Source organism: Poecilia reticulata, chromosome 15 (genome assembly GCF_904066995.2).
Source record: "Poecilia reticulata chromosome 15, P_reticulata-male-v2, whole genome shotgun sequence".
Classification (NCBI taxonomy): Eukaryota; Metazoa; Chordata; class Actinopteri; order Cyprinodontiformes; family Poeciliidae; genus Poecilia; species Poecilia reticulata.
This window is the reverse complement of record NC_088844.1, coordinates 22427305-22449495: the sequence shown is the minus strand read 5'-3', so window position 1 is coordinate 22449495 and position 22191 is coordinate 22427305. Positions and strand designations below refer to the sequence as shown.

General features: G+C 39.1%; 3 protein-coding genes across 8 annotated transcripts in view; 2 read left to right on the top strand and 1 right to left on the bottom strand.

The window, feature by feature from the left end:
- Nucleotides 1-943: 943 nt before the first annotated feature.
- srd5a2b (steroid-5-alpha-reductase, alpha polypeptide 2b) lies at nt 944-6948 on the top strand. 3 transcript variants are annotated; one of them, XM_008430216.3, is made up of 5 exons: nt 952-1551; nt 3758-3921; nt 3998-4120; nt 4199-4349; nt 4437-6948. In XM_008430216.3, exons 1-5 carry the CDS (start codon nt 1277-1279, stop codon nt 4501-4503), a joined length of 780 nt encoding a protein of 259 aa, XP_008428438.1. In that variant the 5' UTR covers nt 952-1276; the 3' UTR covers nt 4504-6948. The 3 variants fall into 3 exon arrangements, with proteins under 3 accessions (XP_081472670.1, XP_008428438.1, XP_008428439.1); XM_008430217.3 differs by having other exon boundaries at nt 963-1551; nt 4019-4120; XM_081616544.1 differs by having other exon boundaries at nt 944-1551; nt 4019-4120; nt 4199-6948.
- A 371-nt stretch (nt 6949-7319) lies between these two features.
- Nucleotides 7320-10974, bottom strand: mkks (MKKS centrosomal shuttling protein). Its single transcript, XM_008430211.3, has 4 exons — nt 9911-10974; nt 9168-9349; nt 8896-9006; nt 7320-8333 (listed from the first exon to the last, which is right to left on the bottom strand). Exons 1-4 carry the CDS (start codon nt 10917-10919, stop codon nt 7905-7907), a joined length of 1731 nt encoding a protein of 576 aa, XP_008428433.2. The 5' UTR covers nt 10920-10974; the 3' UTR covers nt 7320-7904.
- A 233-nt stretch (nt 10975-11207) lies between these two features.
- The window catches only part of slx4ip (SLX4 interacting protein), a 45615-nt gene continuing 34631 nt past the window's right edge, over nt 11208-22191 (top strand). The window contains exons 1-3 of one of the 4 annotated variants that reach the window (XM_008430214.2): nt 11208-11502; nt 11897-11964; nt 12396-12435. In XM_008430214.2, coding sequence (XP_008428436.1) covers nt 12409-12435 — 27 coding nt within the window. In that variant the 5' untranslated portion in view covers nt 11208-11502; nt 11897-11964; nt 12396-12408. Of the gene's footprint in view, nt 11503-11896; nt 11965-12395; nt 12436-22191 lie in introns of those variants that run through there. The other 3 variants (XM_008430212.2, XM_081616543.1, XM_008430213.3) reach the window with 3 other exon arrangements.

Below are 22191 nucleotides of genomic sequence, written 5' to 3'. Positions count from 1 at the left end.
AAATATACACTGCAAAAACACATTTTATGAAGTACTTTTGATTTAGTTTCAGATCATCTTAGATTTGCCTGATTTCAGGTGTGCTATCTTTTAACTAAATAATTCCTTAATTAGCCCAGGTTGATTTAAAAAAAAAAAAAAAAAAAAGTTTGCCGGCAGACTATTTCACTTATATCAAAACTTTTTCCAATGTTGTAAGTGAAATAGTCTGCCAGCAGAACTAGTTCTTTTCTGTCAATATTAAGGAATTATTTACTCAAAATATGCTCCTATGTTTTGCTGAATAGTCACTCATAAGTTTTTGTCTCAAGTATACCAAGATATTTGCTCTAAAAATTAGACCAATCATGCCGCGTTATCAGTCTCTATGAAATGCTAGTTTCACTCTTAAAATTGAATGAATGAATGAAATTAACTTTTCAGTGATGATCTAATTTTTGGAGTTGTGTACTCAGGGCAGCACCACAAACAAGAGAAGCACTTAAAAAGCATAACTTGTTCTAAAACACTCTAGTTCAATCTCATTACATTTGCATTATCCTTGACACGACCGGCAGAAAATGTATGATTATTATCTCCAATAACAACAGGAGGTAATGATCCTTTCAGCTCTGTAGCTTCCTGTGAGCCATACCGTAGAAATCAGATTGCTTATCGCCGTTTGGAGTCTTTTCAGCTTTTATTTGAACTTGTTTCAGTTATTTCCTTTTTCCTCATCTATTAAATCTAGCCCTGTTTATGCAATATGACAGACGTGCCAACAATTTGCTCGTCCACATTCACGTAATCCAAGCAGTTGCTGAGGACATACCCAACATAACCACTTGGTCCCATTTCAATTAGGAAATAATGTGCAAGTGCACAAATAAATCTATTAAAACAATCAGATTTCCAGATTTTTTCTTTGCGCAGGTTTCTTTGTGAGCTTTTTAACTGGATGGACTCGTATATTAGGGAGTTTTAACATGAAGAAAGCTCTTACCAGAAGTCGTCTGTCACAGATGACTTCATGGCTGTTGCTCCCGGTTTGCTGCAAAACCTAAATTTGTGCTCGGGAGGGCGGGATAATCATAACCTCGCCTCAGGCAAAATATGTACATAAGCTGTGAAAAAGGGAACACTTTCATGTTTCAGCAGGCTGGCTCACAGACTTTGGCTGTGTTCTCTGGGAGGAGTCACAGAGAGGCTGTTTACATCCATTCAGCTTTAAACAGATGCTCAGGATTAGTTCGGAACTGGAAGGGATTACTGTAGCGTGGAGGACGAGACCTGCAAGATGCACTGCTATGAGAGCGTGGTGAACTGTCTGAGCTGTGGGATGCTGCTGGCAGGACTTCTTCACCTGATCTATCACAGGAAGGCACAGGCCTCCTATGGACGCCACATGAAACCCACCGCTCCGGCTAGGATGGTCCCTGCCAGAGTCGCCTGGTTCCTGCAGGAGATGCCAGCTCTTCTGATGCCCCTGCTGCTGATGCACCTTTCACGCCAATATTCCACTATGGGGAGGGCCATATTGCTAAAGACCTTCTGTCTGCACTATTTCCACAGGTAAGAGCAAAGAGAGAGGCTTCATTTAGGATGCTAAGAGTGCATTTGAAACCTCATAAGCCCCACAGGGTTTTCTGAAGTACATTTTTAAAATAACATACCCAAATGTAGTTCAGTTTTACTCAGCAACGACAAACTATTTCAAAAATCTTAGTATCAAAATTAAGCGGACCTTTGGGATACTGCTACAGTTAAAAATGTGGATGATGCATAAAATAATTAAGATTTTTTTTTTGTCCCTTACCAGAATATTTTTGCACCTTTTAGAAATGTAAACATTTGGAAACTGTACATCCACCTGTGCAAAGATTGATGCAGCTGACATAAACTAGAGCAAATTTACAGAGGTTTCATTAAAACATTCCCAGGTGTTTTCCCAGTGGCACAAGTTGGCACCATCTAAACAGATTCCCTGTGTTTTCACTTACTAAACATAAAATTCTTTTTTACATAGGTATGTGCTTGCATTATTTTAATACCCATATTTATTTTTCTACCAATTACAATGAAACAATATATATATAGTTTTTTACTTCCACTTTAAAAAAAAAAAAAAAAAGCTTACACCAAATTTAGACACATTTTGCAGATTTTTTTCCCTGAACTACCAAAATATATAATTTTTTCAGAGCTTTTTTTCAAAACTTCCAGAGCTCCCTACAATGGTTTTTTTGATGAAGGTTCTAGTCACTGACATCTGTCCCGCAGCCCTTGGACATAAACTCAGATGCTTCCTGCTCAACTCTAATGGTTTTTATCAGCTTCCAAGAATCTGACATTTTTGTTGATGCCAAATATGTCTGTTTAACTGGAGGGACATGCAGTAATGAGTGTAGGGGGAAAAGTTAAGCTCTGCCCCTGGTACTGGGGGATTATGGCTCATATTATATGACCTTGTTTATGTTTGAAAACTTCCATCATCTTACCTGAAAGACAGTATAAGCAATGGGAAAGCCATTTACATTCAGCTGCATCTTGAAATGTTAGAAATGTTAATTTGTTCCAGTAAATCAGCTCAGACAGTAGATTCATAAGACATTTATTTCTGTTCATTTTTGGTCTTTACTGATAGAATCTCTTATAACATTGCCATGAACTGTATTTGCACTCAATAGTTGATTGGTCCTCCTTTGAGCATGAGTTATTGCTTCAGTGAAGCTGAACATGCAGGGGATCAGACTGTGGCTCTGCTGTGGAAGCCCAGATTGTTTTGAAAGCAACCTTCAGCTCATCCACATTGTTGGCTCTGCAGCCTCTCAACTTCCTCTCAACAATACTCCGTTCAGGTTCAGGTCAGGCTAATTTGGTGGCCAAATAAAGCACTTCAGACTCAACCTTGTTAAGAAAATAAATTTAAAATATGCTAGTTTTAAAACGTAACATGTCTTAATTGAAATAGCCTAATTATAGTTTTAAAATTAATAACTTATTCTGGCCTATTGACCTTTATTTATTTTGTAGTTACAGCAGATCGTTTGCTAAGATCTTTGATCTGCCCTTTGTCTGTCTGGGAAAACAATCAGGAGAAGTTCCAGCTTTTCACACAGATCCGTGAAAAGCCATAAAACAGCAGGAGTTCAGGAGAAGCTCTGTTTCCACTTTATTTAGACAAAAGGGGACAAAGGCTTTAGAGAGAGGGTCAGAGACATCTCCTGGTTGGATGAGCAAAGATACGCCTTATTTGAATAAATTAAAGACAAGAATACGCCTTTACTATAAAACTTTCTACACATGAGTAACAAATTAGATTTGCTCTTGCAATTCTCCAAAGACGTCTTTGGACGTCTTTGCTTTTCTTTCTTTCCTTCTTCTTCTTTCTATTTGTCTCAGGTAAATGAATGTATGTCTCTGTTGTTCTGCAGATTCTGTTGTAATTTCATACGTTGTCTTCTATTGGATTAAACTCTACAATTCTGTGACATTAACACTCATTGTTGTTTTTCTATGTGGCTACACGCGGCCTGCCGGGAGGACCTGGGATCCAAAGAGGAAGATAGAGCCAGACATTTCCAAAAATATACTAATTCTTAAAATCTTCCTCAACAGCCCCAAGCAGCTTGGATTGTGTGCCTACCTACTCTGCCTCAAAACTCTGGGACCTTGATTTCAGGAATGCCTGAACGTATCCAGGATATGAGCTGTAGTAACGTTACACCTCCACCTCTTGGTCTACCTTCTCTTTCTGTTATCTGTCTGTCTATCACAGGACATTTGTGTATTCCCTGCTGAACAGAGGACAGCCGTTCCCTCTGAGTGTGATGGCCACAGGAGGTTTCTTCTGCTTGATGAACGGCTTTCTGCAGGGACACTATCTGCTGCACTGTGTCCAGTTTGATGAGGAATGGTCAGCTGGCTACCGCTATACAACTGGTGAGCACACGCTCTTTCCCCCCCCCCCTCTCATCTTAAATCCGTTTTAAACATAAGATGACTTGTGAAATGTTAGTTGTGTTGCATGTTGTTTCAGGCTTAGTGGTGTTTTACATCGGAATGGCCATTAATATACACAGCGATTACATTCTGCGCAACCTGAGGAAACCTAAAGAGATAGTTTACAAACTTCCAGCAGGTATGAACTTGATTATACTCAAGTAAACTCTCCTCCAAAGTGTGCTTGCACTCACACGGTCTCCTTAATCTCCTGCAGGAGGCCTATTTGAATATGTGTCTGGTGCCAACTACTTTGGGGAGCTGGTGGAGTGGATTGGCTATGCCATAGTGACACGGTCCCTTCCAGGATTCTCGATCGCTGTCTTTAGCTTCTGTTTTATTGGACCAAGAGCCTATTACCATCACAAGTACCTACAATATTTTCAAAAGATTAATGATCCCTGCTTTTGTACTGTCGTTTCTTTTATTCCTAATTTCTCTTATCTTTGTTACAGGTTTTATAAGGAACATTTTAAAGAATACCCCAGGTTTCGAAAGGCTTTGATTCCATTCATCTTCTGAAACATCCTCTCATTACCTTTTGTTGGGGAACGGTTCTAGTTTTAGCTCTAGAACACCAAACGCATAATATTTTATACACATATTTCTGAGGTCTCTAGTTTTAAGATTACTCTTTTTAAACATGGGCTGTGCTGAGGAAACCAGAGTACCCAGAGGGAACCCACACATAAATGGGAAAATCATGCAAACTAAATGCACAAATGCCTGCAGACTGGGATTCAAACCCAGAACTTTATTGCCACAATTTTCTCACTGTGCAGCCCTTGATCTATTTATGCCTTGAAGAAAAAGAACACAGTCTCCTCACCAGAGGGTAAATGTGGTTCACTGGGTAGAGTAATAATTTTGAAATTGGAATTTGTGAGTTCCAAGTCAAGTCAAGTCAAGTTTATTTGTATATCACATTTCAGCAACAAGACAGTTAGAAGTGCTTCGAACCATAAAAATGCAGGTACCAGCTTCCTCCTGTCACATGTTGATGTTCCCCTGCTCAAGGCACATAACCCTGAGTTGCCTACTTGTCAGCATATCAGTTTATGCAATTGTATGTGTTGGTGAGTATGACTAGAAGAATGTGATTTTTGTGCACTTTAGGGTTTTTAAACCATTTTGAGTTTTTAGTATTACAAGAAAAACAGTATAAACTCAGTGTATCATTTTTAATACAGATGTTTGCTGCACCTGCATGGATGTGTTTGAGGCCTCTACTTTTTTTTAAGAGAGTGAATGTTTTCCTCAAAGTCATTCTGTATCAAATTGTGTCTATGCTTGTTATTTGCCCCCTGATGGAGGATCTAGTCAGGCGTCTCCAGTCCACCCTTTACAGCTTCAGTCCCTCGACTTCTAAATGCATCCACGTTTCACCATACACGAGTCAAACAGCTGACTTTACCTTCTGAGCATGTGTTTGGGTTCTGCACATTCTCGTTTCTGGAAGAATAAAGGTGTTGGTTTCGACTCCCTATCTGGGGTCTTTCTGCATGGAGTTTACATGTTCTCATTGTGCATGCATGGTTCTCTTCTGGCACTCCCACAGTTCAAAAACATAACTGTTAGATTAAATGGTATCTAAATTTGTATATATGAGGGTGTGGTTTCCATGGTTGTTTTTCTCTGTGTTGCTCTGTGATGGACTGGGGATCTGTCCAACGACCGCTGGAGAAAGGCACCAACCCCCTGCGACCATTAAAAAAAAGGAAAGGAAATAAAGTAAGCATGCAAACTATTTTTTTTTTTGGCAGATGGCTTTAGGAATCTGCATCCAAATTGTGGTTTCAGCCCTCTTAGCACCTCATTTATCTTTTATACTCTGATATTTATGAAACCTTTCGAGGCCATTTTGCTCAAAACCCTTGACGACAGAATATTGTTTTTGCTTTGTGACGCCTGGTGGATGCTCTCAGAATTGCAGGTACGAGTGCCATCTTTTATTCAGGAATCCAAAATGGCTGTGCGCACAAAGAAACACTAAAACAAACGAACAAAAAATAGCAACTCATAACAACCTAATGTTTCATTAAATGTTACATCAATATGCACTATACGGTAATATGTTCAAATCTGGAACCAACTTCCTGAAAACTGTATAACAGTTGAAACACTGAGTTCCTTTAAATCAAGTCTAAACCCCCATGCGTTAGAGTTACCTTTGATTTTGATGACGGCATTTGATGAAATGTAATGTTTATTACTTGTTTCATAACTGGATACTGTGTTAAGTGTGTGTAAAGCACTTCAAACTGTCTTGTTGCTAAAATGTGATGTTCAAATAAACTTGACTTGACTGGAAGAAAACTGTGGAGTAAAGGCTATTCTATTCAGGTCTGTTTTACTGCTCAGTGGATCAGATGGTTTTTGGTTTTTTTTTTAGAAAATTTCATGATTTACTATATATCAGTTGTGCATCAAAACTGCAATTTTATTTATTTATTTAAGAAATGAAATAAGTATTTAATTAGAATTGAATTAGAATTTGACATTTCTTTTGTCTCTTTCTGGCCATATGATCAATATATATTTTTAAAAAAAGTAACAAAAAAATAATTTTAGAAAATAAAAAGTGGGAGTCCATTTAATATTTTATGAAACTTTGCTATGGTTTTTTTTTTTAAAGGTGGGTAATAACCAGTTCAATTAAAAAAAGGTTTGATGTTCTGATTGTCTGAGGCAGGAGTTTGTTCTGTAAATGGTGGGTTACTAATTCATATCCCCACTCGTCTGTCAGATGAATGGATGACTAACTGTAGTGTAAAGCACTTTGACCCTCTGAACTAGATAAAGCACAAGAAGGTTTCAGGCCAGTCACCATTATTTCTGGTATTAGGCTTTAAATAGTTCAACATTGTAACTCATTTTATAAAAAATGTATTCAGAGTTGTAGATGCTAATGGCTCTCGGTAGGAAGGATATTTTGTGGCAGTCTGTATTAAAGCAGCTTTGAAGAAACCTCTGACTAAAAACTGTTTTTGTTATGATGTAGAGGATGCTAAGGATTGTCCAAAATTTTCTTGGCTTTATGAAAAGTTCTTCTTTGCACCATCATCCCCAGAGCAGTCCAGAAAACAGCCAACCTTCTTTATCAGCTTGTTGAGCTTTTCTCACCGACTCTGTTGTCCCTCACTCTGATGCTGTTGCCCCAACAGATGATGATCAAAGAGATTACACACTCCAAAACAAACTTATAAAAGATATGCAGCATCCTGCTGCAAACACAGAGGGACTGAAGTGCAAGATGAATGCACATAAACTTCTGACCAGCACTCCAAATATCCAATTGTGCTCTAATGCTGATTGCAAACAGTACAAGAACAAAACTGTTTTGTGTTTATGTGTTGCACTTTTCAAATTTTATTTAAATTTAAAAAATAATTTATTGCAAAGGGAAAATAAATATTGTCGTAACTGATATTAAAGTGTCGTCAAAAAGTTGTCATGGATGGTGATGCTGTGGGCAGGAAGGATCTTTGGTAGCAGTCAGTAATGTAATAAATCTGAAAAGAGTTCTCACTGAATAATATTCTGAAGGCTGTCATGTATGCCAACAGCTCAATATATGGGCAGTAGACGATGTTCCACAGTAACATGTCCTGGATAAGACCATAAGTTGTTAACAAGCTCTGCTAATCCATCTCATTTGCTTTTGCTGCTCCTCTTTATATCTATGGCCTTATGGTTAGAAAGACGTTGGAGTTGAGGATAATGATCCATGGAAGAGATGGTTGGAACTTCCTGCTTCCTGCTGAAGACCAACATTCCCAAAGCATGAAGGTGCCACTATTTTGTTTTACAGTGGGGATGCTATATTGATGTGTATTCATTTACTGTTTACATAGAATAATAATAAAATTAAAAATCACAAAAGAGTGTCTGTGACGTTATGTCATTCTTGATAACACATCTCGTTAGTTCACATCCTGAATGACATATCTCACATCCAGTACAAGATTAGCAGTTTCCACGGCAACTTCTAACGCGTTAACTTTAGCTGTGAAGGAGTCGAGTACGGTCGGCTGCAGCGGTGACGCTGTTAACAAGGGTGCCGGGGAAAACTCTGCATATTCAGTGTTTAGGTAGCTCCACTTTTTATTTTGGCAGCTTTGTACCACTCCACAGCCACAGAGTGCCGTAGCGTCCTCCAGATGTTCCTCTGTAACATCTGAAGGGAGAGTCCAGTGGTGTGCGTGAGTCAGGTCGATGAGAGAAGCCCCGTCGTCGTGCTCTAGAGATGTGGCCACCGACTCCAGAGAGCGACAGAACGCCTCAGCAGCAAGAAGGTACTCCGTCTGTGAGCAGCCCAAAACGGGTGAGGACTCCGACACGTTATTCTTGCTCTGTAAAACGAGATATTATCATTACAAAAGCTAAGATTAATGTAAAGTTTAGGGCTGGACGATAATGGCTGAAAAACATATCACAATATAAGCGTTTCAGATCAGGTGATATCTATTTTAAATATCTGAAATACTGACAAACTAGTGATGTGACCTTTTCTCTTTTATCCAGTTTTCACTACATGCTGTTGTTTTTTTAAAACATTTTAAGAAGTTACGAGGCAGGGTGGCAAAACCTTAAACTGATACTGCACAAGTTACTCAGCTGCAGGTTGTTGCTAGGTAACCAAAGACTGAGTGAGTTAATAGATGCCATCAACCTTGCTTAGCTAACCATGAGAGGCTGACTGGTTAATTTTTTTCCTCTGCCTAGATCCCCCAGAATGCCATGTGATTCTGGATAAGAGTTCAGTGAATGTTCTATGTATTGAAGATACATAGATACATTATCTATTGACATTGATCCCATGCCTATCATGATATATATGATTACTGATTTATTGTCCAGCCCTAGTAAAGTTAATGAAAAATGGAAAAATGAATAAATGGAAAGGATTTTGACCTGGTGTCTGACATAAGCAGCTAAGTGGGTTTCAGTGCAGCCACCTCCGAGTAAAGCACACGGCTCCCTCAGAGTGAGCCTCAACACATGCTCCGCCTTCTGGCACACCAGCTGCAGAATTTAAAAATATTGGTTTAGAACACAGGCGTAAAGAGGCATGTATCATTGTAAAACAATAGCACGGCCATGCATTTTACATCCTTAATTTCCTTTATTAATTTACTTTATGCATTAAAACCAACAATGGAGCTGTAGTTTCTATTTTATCTTACCTTCAGTTCATTGAGCATCGTTTCATTCCTGTGGCAGAGGATCATGGTACAGGTGGTTGTTTTCCCAGCAGGGTGTAAATGCAGCTTTGTCTTGGATCCAAACTGCCTAACACTGACATTATGGACCTCCCCATAGGCTTCACGAGGGATTGTAGTGTGCAGTGTTGCCACAGGCTGAGCACCTATTAGATAAGTAAACCAGGAGCAAAATGTACTTTAACTGCAAACTATACACATTGATGAAATGCAGTGTACATGTAGGTGCTTACAGTGGCTTCCAAAAGAATGCAATCAGCCTTAAGTTGTCCACATTTTGTCATTTTACGACTCACAATGTGATTTACTCGGATTATATGTGAAAGGTCAACACAAAGTAGTGGATAATTGTAAAATGAAAAGAAAATTCTACATTTTTCAAATTTTTTTCATTAGTAATAAAAATCTGAAATGTGTCTATTTATTTGAGTTTAGCCACCTTCACTCTGATACTCCTACAAAAAATTCAGTGAGCACCACCATTGAATTCAGAAATCCCCTCTATAGTAAACGAACTGTCTAATCTGACCGACTGGACAGGGAGAACATTAATCACAAAAGCTATTGTACAAAAAAAGCACTAAGAAGAAAATTAATGTTCAGAGATGCCTTGCATCCCCTTCACCGTTATTGTACTTTTAAGCAATATTATGCAATCTAGATTGTATTTGTACTTATCTGTATATTTGCTTGAAACAAAGTCCTACCTGTCAGCTGAATAAGTGGCTCCATGAGGCTGATTCCAAGTCTCTCTATGACTATTATAGCATTGCATCTCAAGTAGTGCTGCAGCACTGGGTGGATGACCTTCTGACACACAAATAACTTCACCTCATCTTTAAGAACCTGCTTTCCAAGTTCCAAAAGCTGACCCAGGATCTGTGAGTCAGTGTCCACACCCTGATGCACCTCGATCCTACCATCTCCAAGTTCACCAAGATCTCCAGCCAGAGATGCACTGAACAGAACCATACGCAGTGGACTACAAAGATTGCCAAGGGAAATGTTTTCAGGCGTGTCCAATAGTAGGCCTGGAAAGACAGCTGATTCCTGCACAGAGTGCCCCTCTATTGGGATAATTACTGTTCTGCCAAGCCGGACTTTATCTGGGATGTTGCAAGGAACAGTCAGTAAGAAGGCTTGAACAGCCAGCCTGCTGATGTGAGTTGATTCTGGTTCTGAAAGCACACATGTCGGTTTGCTCGAGATAACACTGCGAGCTAAAGTAATCAAACTCTGGCTGCTGCAAAAATCCAGCTGGACTTTACAACCACAGTCCTCTTGTTGTAGATGAGCAGTGCAAAGAGACAGAATGTGTTTGTTTACTCTGATTATCACGTTTTTGCTGAGGTCACACCGCCCTGCTTCTTCAATTAGAGACAGACAGAAAACAGAAGCGAACAAACCACAGTCACTAAAGCGGGAGACGTGATTCAGAATGGAGCCTTTTATCAGACTGATGATGGGATGAGAAGAGGAAATGGCTTGAAGCAGAACAGATGAGGTGGAGGTGGTCACTACGGCCCCTCCGATGTTGTTATGAACTTGTTTCAGCCTGGCAGTAGGACCGTAAGAAGACTTGAGAAGCTCCTTCATCAGGCGGAGTTTGTTACAAACATCTGAGCTGTTCAGAAGAAGATCCGTACAGACGGAGGGAGATTTCTTCACGAGTCGAGACATCTGCATCAGCGAACTTAAATAACTCGCTATATACATCAATGCTGCTTCAAATGTAAGGGTGTCAACTTGCTATTACTCACTTAGTGGTTTTTAACACTGCCTAACTAAAACATTAGCAAAAAATGCAAAGGTTTTACATACATGCTTAAAACATATTAACAAATATATCAGTTCTTTAAAAGGTTTACTCTTTTTAAAATAACATTGCGATTTTATTTAAATTATTTAAATTAACGACAGACAAAGTAGAAAAGAACAACAGGCAAGATACGAACACCACTCGTTTCCATGGTAGCGGTTACAATGTTTAGTCCCACAGATGCCTTGTAAGCTTGCCACTCATAATATGGCGGCTGTTGTGTCGTACTGTCCTCAGCGACTGCCCGTCGTATTTCACAGTAACTCCCTCAAGCTGATTCGTTTAGTTTACTCGCTTATTTATATTTTCACAGAAGAGTGAAAATATAACTTATGTGCATTATTTTATATTTTGATTAGGCTCTGTTTTGCGAATCTTCCCAGTAAAATCAATTTCTCATATTTATGGCAGTTGGTGGACAGCAAAATAAATTGACGTCATCTCCAGGCGCTTTGCATATGTCGTTCAAAACGGTTGGCGGTATGAAATTTTTACATATATCTCGCACTTTAGCGATGTTTTATCTGACTTATTTAATAGTGTGTAACTGTGATGCCATTAAGTAACAACCTTATATTAATGGCAGCTATTTGTCGTTTTTGAAGTTAGTTGTTTACTGAAGGAAACAAAATACTCGAGGTTTGAATTTCGACCTGTTACGTCTGGAATACTGGGGTTCATTATTGTTGTAAAGCTACAAAAATGCTGTGTGAATTTTTATATGCATATATTGAGAATTACGTAGATTATGTTAATTCTGAGGCGGTGTAAAAAACAAACAAAAAACCCACAGGACCTAGATTTCTTAAATCTGTGCTAGTTTGTCCTCCACTAAATTTCTGAAGAAGTAATTTCCTTTTTTTGTATTTTAAAGATATTTATAAGCACTGTAGAACAACTCGGTGCACATTTTACAGAAGAGACTGGATCCAACCTAATAAGGTGGGTTGCTTGCAAAAATGGTGTAAAAATGCTATGCATTTAAATGTTATGCATGTAAAAAAATATAATTTAAATACTTTGCAATTATTATTATTATTATTTCAGTCCATGTTTGACTTCCTAAAAGGACATTAAACCATTAGTTTTGTTAATAATTAAAATAAGCATAACAATATTTAAAAAATAATTTGCCCTGTCATGTATTTTTTCTATAAATATTATTAAATCTTAGATTTTCAAGTAGAAGTAGTTTTCACAACTACAAATTACTTTTCAATAGTTTGTAGAAAAGTTGATTTCTCAAATCTGTGCTAGTTTGTCCTCCACTAAAATTCTGGAGAAGTTATTTCCTTTTTGTGTCTTTTAAAGGTATTTGTAAGCATCTTTGGCCAATACTTTAGACATAATTCAAGCTGTGTTCTCATTGTCAGGTGCTGTGAAGCAATGTCTCCCTTCAAGTTTGTCATTAAGGTAGGTAGAGTAAGTCAAACCCCAAAGGCCCCCTGTACCCTGAATCAATATGATGTTAGGGAACATGTCTGCCATATTTAATAACATTTTTTTTACACATTGATATGCAAAAACAAATCTATCCTTTGACACTTTGCAGAGTTAATGTTAGAATTTCTCAAATTGTGATCATATTTTCAAAATGAAGAATAAATAAAAAAATATCTGATCCCAAAATCATGACTTTTGTGCATACCATTTGATGCTCAAAAGCCGTCATTTTGAACTGCCATCAAGTTTGAACTAACAAACCTTTTGCACTTGACGGTTCCACTTTTTGTCCTGTTGCAACTGTAAATGCAATATTTTTTGATTGGGGTAACAAAGTAGTGCCTGATTAAGTGGATAGTTATTCAATCTTTGTTATAATCAGCACTAGAGGTGTGCTGTTGAACCGCTGCTACGCGCGTAGCAGCTACCTGTAGCTGCTACCTGTAGCAGGTAGCAGCTAGCAGGTGGAGCAGAAGCGGAGCGCCGCTTCTGCTCCACCTGGTAGTGACTCTCACATCAAACCTCTGCTTAAAGCTGCAGCATCTAACCTAAAAAAATTAATTTTACATGCGTATTAAAACTTTCGCTGTCCTAACATGAGACAGATAATCTCTGAAAAAATAATCGATCTCTTCTCTGTTCTGCATAATTACTCCGCTCAATCAGAAACAGCCAATCAGAAGTAGCAGTAATCAGCTAGCCGCCATGCTATCAGGAAGTTTTCATGCAGTAACTCAGGATTGTTTATTGAAATGGATCCTGTATTTGCCTGAATGTTAAGTTTTATACTTGAATTTTTTGGCAATGTTGAGAGCTTTTATTTTGACTCTTTGCATTATTTAGCTGCTTCAGAGCCTCCATATGTTTTCAGTCTGTTAAAGATAGTATTACCGATAGCAGTACAATTTGCACAATGCCTGTTTTGTTTTTTTCTTGGAAAAAGTTATTAAAAACAAGTTTTTGTCTAAATTAAGGTGAATTTATGGTTCCTTTTTCCATATATTGTAACCGGTAGTTCTTATGATTAAAAAAATTATAATTATGTGATCGGTATCGGTGATCGGTATCGGTGATCGGCCCTCATGGGTGATCAGAATCGGCAGGAAAAAACCTGATCGGCACATCTCTAATCAGCACCAGTCAATATTGTGTAGGATCACATTTTGCCTCGGTTACAACTGACCTGCCTTGCCTTGACTGGCAGGTTAGCTGGTAGGGCATGCATTTGGTGCCACAATATTTCCATTTTTTAGAACAGTGCTCTGTGAAATATTATAATGTGAAATAATGTTTTAAATCCTAATCTTACTTTAAATCTTTCTCATCCCTGACCTGTCTGCTGTGTTTCTTGGTCTTCATGATGCTGACCTCTAACAAACCTCTGAGGCCTTCACAGAACAGCTAGGGTTTTTATTGAATTGCACACATTTGGACTCATTTTACTAACTGGCTTAGGTCTGGATGGTTGCAGTGGATCTTTAAGGGTATTTGAGTAAAGGAGGCTGATTTCAAATTAAATTTAGACTTTGTATTTAAAAACATTATAAAACAATTAATAATTTTCTGAAATGCATTATATTGGGTATGAAAACAACACCTGTTCAATGACTGCCGGAGAGAGGCCCCTGAGACTCTGTAAGGGTAAGCAGGATGAGCAGCTTTTCTTCTCTTCTTGGATTATTTTTCTTTGTCCACTAGAGGGGAGTACAGATATGCTTTTCAGCTTCTCCCCACTGTGGCGTGTTCAAGTGTCTGATCTCCTTGTGCAATTTCTCACTGACTAACCCTTGATCCTGTTGCTAATGGGTTCAAGCATCCAGCACAGGAGAAACTTGCTCTATTAAAAAAAAGCAGTGCAGTTCATCCCCAGTCAGTTTCTCTCTCAGGAATAATGCATGTCATATGTTTTTGTTAAGTGCTGGAAAAGCTGCTGCTCTCTCTTTTTGTTGATGTTTCATTTATTGAGAGGCTTGGATGAGGGCTGCAGACATTTGCGCTGATCTCTCACATCCTCCCTAATGCCATATGAGCCTAGTTGAACAGATATTGGATTCAGTCTCCTTATTTGTTTCATATGCATGCCTGCATACGGGTTAACCCACCACCACCCCCGCTGGCTGGTTGTGGGAGAGTAAAACCCTGAAGGTTCGAGGAATGTTCCGTCCCACTTGGCACATAATGATACTGTTGTGTTAGTCGGCCTGAGAAAATGCGCACAGCCTCCACCACTCTTAACCAACTAACCACGAACAAGTATGTTAAAATGAATCGGTCCAAACAAAAGCAGCCAAAGCTCAGCCCATGACTTCTCATAAGACAAGACAAGTTTTTTTTAATGATTTAAATACTTAGAAAATATGTTGAGCTGAGGTGTTGCTTGTCTATATAGCATAATATTTATCAAAGGATTTCTGAGGAACTTTCATGAATTTTTAGCCACGCTAAGAATGCTGTTCAGTTGTTTTATGATTCTGTCTCCCTGAAGTGTTTTTAAAGCTGCTCCCTCAGTGCATCTGTAGAGCTGCAGGAGGTTCTGGTATGCTCCTTCTTAAAAGGGCTTAGACTATATAGTGACCTGCCACTTCTCAGACCTCCCGAAAAGGGGGCCTGCAGGCTTAAAAACATGATCCACCGATGTGCTTGCTTGTCTGGCAGGACATTGCTGCAGCAGATCTGCCTTCTATTAGCATTATTCACTGCTGACTTTCCAGCCGCCCTGAGTTCTTGTCTGTTACCGAGATGTTTCTTTTTTTTCTTTTTTTTTTTTTTTTTTTTTTTTTAGAAACAAAACCGTTTGAGGTATCGCAGAGCAGTTTAATGTCAGAGGTTTATGTGCTGCGTAGTGTTGTCACTCTGTAGATGAGCTCACGGAGGACCACACATAGTACATCGAGCAAAATCTTTGAGATTTTTGTGATTGGAAACAATTTGATTCTTCCCAGATCCATGAAACAAAGCAAAACCAAACAAAAAGATTAAAAAAGCACACAAAAAAAACTATCTGTTTTCCATCTTTTGGCTGCACTTTTGCCTCGCAAAAGTATTCATACCCCCAGAACTTTTCATATTTCTTGCTTTTTTGGAATTGCTTCTTTCAGTAGCAGCAGTGGCGAGTCTTTTGAGATAAAGTCCCTTATCAGTTTTGCACATCTAGAGTCTGAACTCTTTGCTTGTTCTTCATATTCATGAATTTGCTTCAGTCCAAACAACTTCACTGTATTTCTCGCTGTACGTCTCAAGGTTGTTGTCCTCCTGGAAGGCGAACCTCCTTTCGTGTCTCCAGTCTGATGGAGCCTCTAACAGGGTTTCTGTCAGGATTGCCCTTTATTTAGCTCCATTTGTTTTCTCAACAGTTCTAATTAGCTCTCCTGTCCCTGCAGCATGATGCTGCTCCCACCGTGTATCACTTTGGCGATCCATGGCAGACCTGTCGGAGTGCAATGCATTTTACTTATGGGTGTAAGGGTAAAAGAAATCGAAAAAAATGCATGTTGCATTAAATCCTTATTAATTGTTTGAAGTTTCTGATTGTACCGTGACGAAATGTGACAAACATACTTTTGCAAGGTTCTGTATATTTCCAAATTGGACCCAACACTTCCCAGCTTGTTATTTTTGTCTTCTAATTTCTCCAGTATGTTTATGCCTATGCTTTGTTTGCTGAGTTGTTACCTGGAGATATTCCTGTCTGTTCTTGCTGCTGAAATTCCACTCCTGGGTTGTGTCTCTCTCTTTTTTGTGTCATCAAATAAAAAAGGACTCAGGTATGCTAATATTTGAATGAATGAAAGGAGTTTTGCACTCGGATGGAACGCTTCCGTCCGCCGATTTTAAATAGCATCTGGGTCTGTGTTAGTCAAGGCTCGCGTTTTCTGTGTAGTTTGGCCATATTAAGAAATTGGAAAGGAGAAAAGTTGTTCTGTTTTAGGGGAAACCCAGGTGACTCACTGCACACACACAGAGAGAGAGAGAGCTGGGAATGAGGCAAATAAAGCCAAAAAGCAGGTCTGTCAAGCCTGCACTTCTAAGAGCTCCCCTGGGTTTTCTGCAGATTGCAAAGAGGGAGAGAGTCAGAAAAAGAGAGACACAAAGGCAGAGAGGGAGAGATGCAAGTTTTATTGAGTGAGACTGCATCCCCAGCCCCTTCCCTCCCAGTGTAAACATCTGTGGCTGGTTAGTGTTAGCCTCTGAGCTAAGTGCAGTCCGAGAAGGTCTGGTTCTTATACTGTTTGATAGCAGTGGCAAAGGGCAGCGAGGTGGGGAGGTGGGTGAAGCTGCTCCCAAACTTTGGGCCCGGTGCCCAACTCGAAGCGGCTCAGGCAGGAGGATGGAGAGCCGGGTCTGGGAGTGAGATAAGGGAAGGTGGAGAGTGTTCTGGGAACTGAAAGTGATGCACACCAGAACTCTGAAGACTAGAAAAGGCAAAGTGGCCATCAGAAAGTTGAAGTCAGGATGTGTTTGTTTGCAGGGAGAAGTAAAATCGTTTTCTCCTGTGGAGAGGCAACTTTAGTCTCTGATTCTTACTGCGACTTTCATTTGTGCCTCTTGAACTATTAACGATTATTTTAGTAAATGATTATTCTGATGATTAATTGGATAAAAATATTGTTACATTCTGCAGATTTTTCATTCAAACCTTTTTATGCAGTAATAAAAGATGCAAATATATTTTTTTAGTTAGAACATTTACATTTTATTGTTTAGAATGCAATAGCATAGCATCCCTTTAGTGAACGCTTGATCATTTGTAGTAAAGGATGCATCCGCAGCTAAAAATATATTTCTATCAACATGTAAAAGCTCTGCTTTTTCTGCTCGACTTGGAACCAATAAAGTGTATGATCGGTTCACTTTTTTTTTTATCAAGCGATTAAAAATTGAGCACAAGGTGCTTCACAGTAGTTTTTTTTTTTTTTTACAGAGGAGATCTGGGTAGAACATATTTACAGACAAAGACATTTTTATTGTTATTTTATCTTTAATGCATTATGAATATATTTTTTGTACAGTTTTATCTTAATTACGGCTCTGACTATTGAGATTAAAATGAACTTTATTTTGATGAATTTACATTACAAAAAATGAAACAAAAGGAAGCAAAAAATTCTTCTAGCAAATGGCTTTTATTTAGTCTGTATAATTCCAGTTAATGATTAATCAATTACCAAATTAGTTGATTGATTTTTTTTTATAATTTATTCAAGATAGATTAGGAGCTAAAGCTAAATTTTGGGCAATCCTGGAAGAAAATATGTTAGAGGTTGCAAAATACTAGCTACGAATGAAGCAGAGGTTTACCGTCCAGGGAGACTAAAACCCCCTAGACATGGCCTAGTCAAAGTTGATACCTTGATCCAGTTGGGAATCAGTGGCAAGACTGTCCAAGCTGATGAAGCTTGAAGTACTTTGCAAAAAATGAGCAAACATTTCAGTCTCTAGATGTGCAAAGCTGCTGTAATTGCACCAACTGCAGGGTACCCTTTTGTACTTTGCCACGATGCAGTACTTTGTCGTAAAATAGATAAGGCTCATGCTTGGAATGTGATTCAAACTGTGAAAAAGCTCAAGTTGAATGGGTACTTTTGGAGAACACTGGGTAATATTGATCACTTCGGCAGCAAGGACACAAAATATAAAGAAGGTAATCTTAGCCTGCGGGAAGACTCAGTCCTATTCATCTATTCAGTGACAGCACACAAAAGATGGCACAATAAAGGATTTGGTATTAAGTAGCGCCTCTCGCTACCTCTGCTCAGGAATTTTGAAGGCTGGTGCAGGACGGCAAACAAAGCAGTGGTGGCCCACTTTAGAAAGCCTGAATAGAGACACTTCCTTTACAACTTTCTGCCTTATCAAAACAACAACAGTTGCTATGAGCCTTAAACGTGTCAAACCAGCTCTACGAAGTGGAAATACTCTTAAACTGTCTGGGACAGATGTAGAAAGCTTCTGGGTGTTCTTAAGATAATTATAATGCCATTAAAGTGAGCTTTGAGGTTGTTGGGTTTGTCTTAATATTCAGCAGTAAGCGGGGTATTTCCCCTTTAGTAAATGAATTCAAATTCCTTTCAATGTACAACAATATCTCATTAGACTCTGCAGGGAGATTTTACTTGGGCCTCATAGGGGATACGCAAGGATTTACAGGGTCGTAGGTCATGGCATAGTTCAGCCAGGAGACCACTGGTCACTCTTTGTGCTAGGAATTGACAAAATTAGCCCACATGATCAGATTGTGGTCAGAGCCTTTGTGTAAAATTAGATTTGGCTATTTTTTGTGTTATCTGGCCCACTCGACTCAACACAATTGTCCTTTTTAAAAACGCTCCACATGAACAGCACGGTCTGAGCTCAGAGACGGGCACTCCTGCCATAAATCTGTTCCTTCCTCTAACCGGCACTTTTGCTTTGCAAATTAATTGGTTTCTCATTAGGATGATTGCATTAGAGCATTCCTGACTAACTCACCTCCCCCTCGTTTCTGAGAGGTCTGTAGGATCACATGCTGCTTTGTGCAAGAGGCCAGACCACTGTTGATCATCAGCATCCAGTTCCCAGTTGCGTCTCATCTCCTGATCTCATGTGATAACAGCAACTTGGTCTGAGATTTTGCTCGATGTTCACCTTTCAGTCCTAAAACGCTCAATAAGAAGTACAGAAAACGCATCAGCTTGCTGCACCTCTCCTTCAATTTTACACTCTATAATGCTCTTTTGATTTGCTGAGGTTTAACTTAGTCCCATAAGTTGTTCATCAGTTTACAGGCATCAAATAAAAAGACACACACACCCATTCTTTCCCTCACTCTCTGAATTTACAAACATTTATTGTTTCAGGTTAGTTAGAATTGGCTAATTCTCTTTGCTAAATGCCACAACATTGACATACAGAACATGTCAGAAATGTATTCATCAGCAATCAGCAAGTGTAGACATGATGATGTTTACACCAAAATATAGACAAATGTCTATACAATCTGAAGTACAGACATCATCATGCCTATTCTTGCATATAATTGTTTGAACAGATGAATGTGGCGCTTTCAAGCATGTGGAAGTTGTTCCCAAAGTACCAAACTTGTTCGGCTTCATAATTCTCTTCCTGATGTCTTAGCTGACTTCTTTAGGCTTTCCCATCTTTTTGATTTCTTTCTCATTTTAAGTTAAGTATGCAGGTGAGTGAATAGCAGGACATTTTTTTTGTTAATAACATTCACTTCAATTGGTGTCAAAAAGTAACACAATAATCTATATATACTACTTTAAACTATTCTGCATGCTTATGCAACCGTGTTTTTGCATCTTTTTAACAACTTTTTTTTTTGCCACTAATGGAGTAAAGGTGAGAAAAAAAATTATATCCATGTGGGTCTCGTACTTTTTCTTCCCGTGTTTTAAAAGTCAGACTTTTGAGACTTTGTATGAGAACCCCACTCTGCATATGTCAAGTCCACTACTGGGGTCCATGCTTTGATTGACAAGGTCTGACCCTTTGTTGCTAGGCTTTCCCATGCATGGGTAGTCGTCAGAGGCCACCAGTCACCAGTGGACTGCTGCGAGACAAAGGTCACAACATGAAGAGAATACTCATCCATTGGGGATGAGCTGATATTGACAGGACGCATGCATAAAAAAATATTATGGAGGATGTGGCACATAACATGGGACCTTCTTTTTAGGTCCAGAGCATTCTCACCCCTTTGAAAGTTTGACAAAGATAAAGCATTGTGTTTTCACTATGCATCTACGCACAGCAGAGCCCTAGGAAAATATTCTGTAGAAGAAATAGACTCTCCCCAATCAGTCATATGGGGGCGCCCTCTCCTCTGCTTGAGCTTGTAGGGGAAACCAGGAAGCAGCTTCACTTTATTAATTTTCTAACAGTTAGACAATGAGAACTGAAAACGTTCCCATGGGAAGAAGAATATGCAAAATATTTGGCAGTTCTTTTTGGACGGTGGTTTTATGTAGCTTTTTGTACAACTTGACTAAACATTCACAGCCCAGCTCTAGTTTTATGACAGCAGATAGGATCATCAGTATTCTCTTTTAATGTTTTGAGGCAAAGTTGAGAGAAGGGCAGCAGAGTAAATTCTGCAGTAGCAGAGCCTTGCCTTATTCAGCCTCTCTTAACATCCTGAGAATAAGGTCAGAGGAGCATGCCTTCAGTCTTAGTTGGGACATTTAGTCATCCTGTCTGGGGTCCTGAAGCTCAGGGGACAAGCCGACTCACAACAAAGGCCTGGGCTTGGAAAAACATTCTTTGTTGTAAAACCAGTAGCTCTGCTGTCAGTACTGCTCTTTCCCAGGTCTGCAGAGGGAGCCTGGAATCCGTGTCAGGACTTTGGATCTTTTTGTTTTCGCTGAAGTGTCACTTTGGGTTTTTGGGGCCAGCGATGGTTGCTCCTCTGTCTCTGGGTGTGGGTGGTCGCGGTCCATCCATTACTTCCTTGTCCAGGGAGAGGCGTAGTTCACACGAAACCCACATCCAGTTGTTCTCTGCTACCGGCAGCTTTTCTACTGATGTGCAAAAAGGGATGTGCCTGAGAAAGATGGAACAGCTGTCTGGCCGCCTTGTCTGTTAATTAAATATCGTCCACATCTTTTCATGTTGTAATAACAAACTTCAATTGACTTGTATGTGATAAAGCAACATGCATAATGATGCAAGCATTTGGATTTAGCCCTCCTTTAATTATTTTTTTAAAATGCATCTGTTCATTTTCTAGTATACGTTTCTAAGCTGAATTTGATGCTTTTTTTTGTTTTTCTGTGCAGAAGTATTGTACATTTTTAAATATTTCAACTCAAATGCAAATTTCTTTGGATCTGAATAATGCTAGTTTTAATACCTGTATAGTATTTTACTGCCTTTGCTGTGGCACCTACTATTCAGTTTTTTATTCTTATTTTTTTTATTTGTAACTTGCTGCTGGTACATCTGAATAGCCCCACAGTGGGACAATATGGAATATTTCTATTATGTTGTATTGTAGTCTATTTAATTTAGATTTGAATACACTGTTCTAACACTTAACTAAACATTGCTATTGCACATTATTGCAGAAGTTTATGCTTCAGTAAGGAAGGAAGATTTCCTTCCCTGCATTTATCCCCATCCACCTTTACCATCAACTCTGACCAGCTTCCCAAGTTGAAGCAAATCACTCCCACTGTATAACGTGGCTACCATCATGTGTTGGTGGGAATGCTGTGTTCAGGCCCATGCTGGTATCCCACCTCACATTGGGTTTTGTATGTAGGTTGAAATGTTCAGATTCAGTCTCATCTGGTCAGAGTGTTTCCTTCCATCTGTTTGCTGTGTACCCTGCATGGCTCATCGTGGTAAACCTTAACTGCTCAAAGCCACAGCGAAAGAATGCCGTTGTAGCTTTCTTTCAACAAAGGCTTTGTTCTTACTTCTCTTTAATAAAGCCTAAATTTTTCAAGTAAAGAACTAATAGTTGTGCAAACAGATGTTTCCCCCCTGAGCTGTAGATCTCTGCAGCTCCTCCAGAGTTGGCACGACCCCTTTGGCTGCTTCTCTGATTAATTCACAGACTGAATTTTGGTGGATAGCTGTGCCTTGGTACATTTTTATTGCATCATCTTCTTTTTATTTTCTAATAATAGATTGAACAGAGCTCTGTGGGGCCTTTACAGAACAGCTGTATTTATATTTCAATTGATTTATAAGATGACTTTGGATAAAGGAAGTGGGGATGCA